The 5,985-nt window shown below is 32.0% G+C and overlaps 1 protein-coding gene across 1 annotated transcript; it reads right to left on the bottom strand.

Annotated features, from left to right (window-relative positions):
- Positions 1–2,402: 2,402 nt before the first annotated feature.
- LOC105111155 (Peroxidase superfamily protein) lies at positions 2,403–4,338 on the bottom strand. Its single transcript, XM_011006432.1, has 5 exons — positions 4,204–4,338; positions 3,657–3,805; positions 3,360–3,548; positions 3,102–3,267; positions 2,403–2,993 (listed from the first exon to the last, which is right to left on the bottom strand). The coding sequence occupies exons 1-5, from the start codon at positions 4,283–4,285 to the stop codon at positions 2,587–2,589; spliced, it is 993 nt and encodes a 330-aa protein (XP_011004734.1). The 5' UTR covers positions 4,286–4,338; the 3' UTR covers positions 2,403–2,586.
- Between the last annotated feature and the right edge of the window lie 1,647 nt (positions 4,339–5,985).

A 5,985-nucleotide genomic window follows, 5' to 3' on the forward strand; every position in this document is an offset into this window, starting at 1 on the left:
ATTCCAAGCGCTGGTCATGCTCCCAATATTTTGATAGCTAGATGAGGAACCCCGAAACGTACTCTGCTTGAGAAAGGTCAGAATAAAATCGAAAGGAGCAAGACAACATGCAAAAATAACAAATCCAAACGGTCCAAAATCATTACTCAATAGAAGAAGAAAAGTAACGAAACTACTGTTTATTAGATAAGGCAATGGGGTATATTGCACATTTGTCTTTGTTTGTTTACACGGATTGCTTCTGTGCCAAGGATACAGAATCTTCAACTACAACCCATAATTGTCCAGAACGGACAAGGTTTTCTCATATCACGAATTATATTCTTTTAGAAAGGCCGTTCCTTGCCCTTTACTACTGGGGGAATAGGCTAATAGCTTAGCATCTACTACTTGGTTATTATTTTTGTACTCAACAACAACCCTTAAAGAAATAATTCCAAATTTAAGTCTTGTCAAACATTTTTTTAAATTAATATAAATATTTGGGTATACTTATGTATACTTTAACTAATTTTATAAATTATAAAATTAATAATTATATAAATCTCTAATAATTCTAATAAGATTCAAACTCATAATTATTAAAGAAAAAATTTAATATTTAATTAGCTAAACTACCTCAAGATATTAAATGCAAATCAACTTAATGCAAGTGTCTCAGTTATGTTTATGTACACAATTGGATCGTAAAATGTCTAATCCAGTATTTCTTAAGCTTACCGCCCTTCACCCAGACATTCCCTGCAAACTTCATTTTCCTCCCCTCAAGTATAGTAAGCAAGATTGTTAAACCTTCAGTAAGGTCTTCAATTACAAAGTAATCTAGTAAATGATAAATAAACAGATGAAAATTGGAACATGTGATAGCGAAAGCACGGGAGATTTTTTTGAGAGTTTAAACGGTAGAATTAGTGGCATTCACAATTATAGATTTACAATCAAACAGAAGCCTAACGCATAATAATGTAACTTCAAACTTGGACCATAAGCTAAAAGCTAGTGTACCTAGTTTAGGGATCTCTTTTCAGTGAAGTTTTTTAAATCATACCCTAATCTTTGCAAATATAGAAAAATGAATTCTTGATTTTTTATTACCGAACAACTATTTCAACTTAAAAATTTAAATTATTATACCATATTTAAAAATATAATTTACATTATTTTTTAATACACTCTCTCAAGTAAAAGTTATTTGGACTCGAAACTTACACGAACTCAAAAAATTATTTGGACTCGAAACTTACACGAACTCAAAATACTTTATATAATTAATTTTATCAAATAAAATAAAGATAATGAAATTTAAACTCATAACTATTTGGTCAACTACACTTTAATACCATATCAAATACAAAGTTTACCAACTATCCTGATCTTAAAATATTAGAAAATTTATAAATGTTTTAACTTAACTTTTTAATAATTAATTTTTCAATGTAATTATTATTTTTTAATTAACAATCTACTTGGTCAAATCATGTTTGCTATTAACACCATAATTATTGAATATTTGAATAATATTCAAAACTTTTTTAAATCTTATTTCACCTTACGCAAGAATTTACTAACAATATTATTTGAAAATATATGAAATATTTTTTGTAATTCACCTAGGGTAATAAATCCTTTTTTAATTATTCATTTACCTTCATATAATTCTTGTTATACCCAATATCTTTTTATTTGTTTTTACTCTTGATTAGGATATATAGTAGAATTAAAGCATAACAGTTTTTATATAAAATAATTTAGTGATTTCAAATCTAATAATCACTTGCATAACAATCATTTAAGTCTTTTCATAAACACATGTGATTTCTCCATATAAAATTTTCATGCAGTTTAGTATACATGTCATCTGAAAATTATTTATATATTATATCTAGGTATTTTTCATACATTAATTTATGAGAACAATTACTTCATTTCATAAAAGAAAAAACATAATATTTATTAGTTTTAACAACTCTAATTAATATCCAATTTTAATGAAGAATTAACCATGAATATTTAAAAATAATACTTTAATACAATAGAAATCTCATAACTATATTAATTTTATAATTTTACTTATACAATTTTTGTTTTAAGAACTATATATTTGCTCTAGATTTATTAATTACATATTTACTAACTATTAAAAAAATTAAATATTTATTAATAATTAAATATATTTATATAAATAAAATTAATATCATATATAACCAACTAATTTACTACCAAGTCATATATTCTAACACCAGTAACATTGTACAAGGATGGTTGCATTTGCGTGTACGTTCTCCAGAACCTTTCAATGTAGCAAGCTGAAGCAAAGCATGGGCCGTGAATATTACATGTCTATTGTCATTTTGGATTATTATATTTGATATTCATTATAAAACGCAGATTTTCCAAGTGACATAATATTTTAGAAGCATTTCATTTCCATGAAGGGCCTAGGTATGCCCAAAAACATACGCAAGCTCTTCAAGCTTCGTGACTTTTTCTTATTATCCCATCACAATTCACAAGCATATACGTCACTTGTATGAAGAAAGCAAGTTGCTATTTAATTAGCTAGGGGCATTTGTTTCTAGCAATTTGCTAATTGCTATTAACATAGCGGCAATCCTTCCTTATCTCTCCTTGGTCACCAGTAAGTGGATTGTTCTCTGACAACAACACCACAGCCCTTGAAAATTGTTCATGGAAGTAGCCATTATCAGCAGCCATCTTCTCAACGTATGGAGACGTAAGTGGATCAGAAGTCAATTGTTGATCCACCATGAGAAGTCCCTTGTGGCCCAATAAGTTTTTGTAGTAGTAATTATCAAGGGTCATCGGTGTTTCACGATCATTTCTTGCATATAGAACTGCCTGTGGATCGGGATCTGGGGTCGGACACCGGCCTTTAAGGTACTCAGCATAATCAGGGTCCATAGTTGGATCAACTGTAGGGTAGATCCTGTGTACTAGATTCACGCAGTGAACTCGGCCTACAGAGTGACTTCCTGGAACAAGAAAAGAACAAATGAGGCTACCAAAAAACAAAAACAAAAAAAATTCACAGAATTAGGTTTGTATTTGTTAGAAATGAGAATTATCTGGTAATTCCGTACCTAACAGAGCAACTGTTCCTTCAACGTCAATGCCAATGGATTGAAAGCGGGAAAGTACCAACGAAATGCTATCATTGTGATCAGGGATGAAGTCTTCGACCACTGCTCCATAGCTTTCCGTGCTGTCTCTCCGCCCTGTTTTCATCTCGACCCTCGGTCCTCCTAACTGTAATCACATTTTAAAATTAAATCTCTTAGATTCCCAGTTTTGCTCTTCATAGTACTTTGATTTCTACTAGTATAAATGTACACACCTACCATGACAATGCCGTCTCTAGCTGAAAGAGCAACAATATCAGCACAAGAGACTGTCACAGGGCATTCACTCTCTAGGGCCGCTTTTATGGTGTTTACGTACTTAAAATTCCTCATTCCAAAGCTCCTTTGCGATGCTTTCTCTGATTCAATTCCATTCACGGTCTCCAGCAAGAGTGACGCATCGCATGACTACGTACAAGGGCAAACAAGCAGTTAATTACCTGATAATTAGTACTAGCCAGCCTATTAATTATGGTTAATTAAGTCCATCACGGTGATGATATATGGTTAGAGTACCTTGACTATGCAATCATGGAAGAGATTCCTGATCCATGAAACAGCTGTGTTTCCATGTTTATTGTACAGCTTAATGACTTGTTCTTTGATGATCTCTTCAGCTCTTGGGCAGTTTTGCTCGTAGTAATTGAATTGGAGCTCACTTTTACCTGAGATTAGAATCAATAAAACACTTGTTTTAATCAGCACTTCCGAATCTATACGTGAGATGTGTCGGAAGTACAGTGCGTTAACAAAAATGCTTCTCTAGAGCTAAATATTGCTGTGTACACACTCCTAGAGCATGCCTTGGCAATTATAACACTAGCCAGGGAACTAGTAAGATTATTTGTGTCGCTTAAAATAAGTTAATCTTGGTTACGTAGGTTCAAAGTCTAACGTCTAACGTCTAACGAAAAGAAAGTTGGTAGTGGTCATAGCTTAAAAACATGACCCACACGGCAGTGGGTTCACAAATCCACTACAACTGGCTTACACTGAAGTCTTCCATGGGACATCATAGAAACAAGATTAAAATGTAGAAATGAAAGAAGATGAAATCAATTACCAGAATAAAATTGCAAGAGTAAGGGCAATAACAGAAAGATCAAGGTTGAGCTGCAAAAGTGCCTGATGTTACTACTTGCCATCTCTTTTCGGCTTAAAGGGAGCTCCTATATTAATTTTGTGTGTTCAACTGAGGAAGTGCCCTTCTCTTATATAGAATAGCTTTACAAGTGGGCAAGATAGGATTTCAAGCCTCTACCAGGCCTGAGCATCTCCACCAAGCCACTTTCTTTGACCTTTCCGCCATTTCCTCCCCACGCCTGCGAACCCACTTGAACCACTGTTCTTCGATTATATAAACAAGACACTAGTAGTGCATTTGCATTATTATTATTATTATTCAATCAAGTTTCTATTTCTAGAAGAGAAAAGGGGTATCGTATACATCTTGCATTGGGTCGGATAACCGTTGAATTCTGGCAAATATATAATTTGCTGCCTGGCTAGCTATAATTATATATAGACAAGCACCATGGGCCACGTGCATTGGCTTAATTATCGATTGAGATTTGAAATGGCAAGACGACGGATGTGGCTTGGACTTGATAGAACTTCAATATTTATACCTGCAAATTGGTAGATTGAAGTTGTGTATTCTCCGTTGCAAACGAGTATTCAAAGGCTTGGGTTTACTGAATAGAGTAATATGTGGAAGAAACAGATCATGCCCGGACAAGAGAAATTAACTCGAGACATTTTCTGTATTATACATGTCTTTCCATGTGATTAATTAATGGGATCACAAAGTTGTAGTTTTTTTTTAAAAAATTAATTTTTTTATATTGTTTTGATATACTAACATTAAAATAAATTCTAAAAATTTTAAAAAATATTATTTTAATAGCAAGAACAAATACAATTAATTTTATAGCCGCCCATCCCGACGCCAACCAGTAGCATAAAAGGTTGGGAACCTGGAGGGTAGAGCACTACAATCCATTGTGCTCTTCGTGGATTTGTCCTTGCTTTTAAGCAATGAAATGTCCTGATCAGATCCCAAATTAATCTTAAAGGGAATATTAACCTCTCAATATGGAGTGCCACGTCACCCCTCTTTGATCCCCTCTAGGTGGAACTAATTAGAGGGACAGATTCGTGGCTGATGGAAGGATGGATGGTCATGTATTAACCACAACTTCTCCATCTTTGCGAGAGATGAAAATTAATGTGAAAAAGAAAATCGGTGGTTCACGGATGTGGTAATCATTCGTTGTGGCTGGTGGTGTTTTATTAATTTAATTAATCTATTTCTATGATACCGGCAGACATATACACATATGCATCATATTACCAATTTAAATCATATCTTCACGAAAATATATTTTTTATTAGCATTTAGAAATGTCATTCACTCACTTGTTCCCCAAAAATGAAATTATCGTCATTTCCAACTAAACATAGATCATAAAAAAGGTCTTGTTCATATAGATGATTTATTTGACATTGGATTAAAAAAAACTTTATATATTTTCTTATTAAAATTTAAATCATATATTCACGAAAATATGTTTTTTATTAACATTTGGAAATTTCATTCACTTGCTCCACGAATATGGAATTATTTTCATCTCCAACTAATCATGGGCCATAATTTTTTTTTAATATATCATTTTTATATTGTTGATTTATTTTACATTTGATTGAGAAAAAAGTTATATATTTTCTTATTAAAATTTCAAAATAAGTAATCAATTATCTAATTCAAAGATATTTGTTACTATTAAAATTTAAAAATAAATTATCAATTATATATAAAGCATGAGGAAAATCTCTTTAAATTAAG

Source organism: Populus euphratica, unplaced genomic scaffold (genome assembly GCF_000495115.2).
Source record: "Populus euphratica unplaced genomic scaffold, PopEup_1.0 scaffold281.1, whole genome shotgun sequence".
NCBI lineage: Eukaryota > Viridiplantae > Streptophyta > Magnoliopsida > Malpighiales > Salicaceae > Populus > Populus euphratica.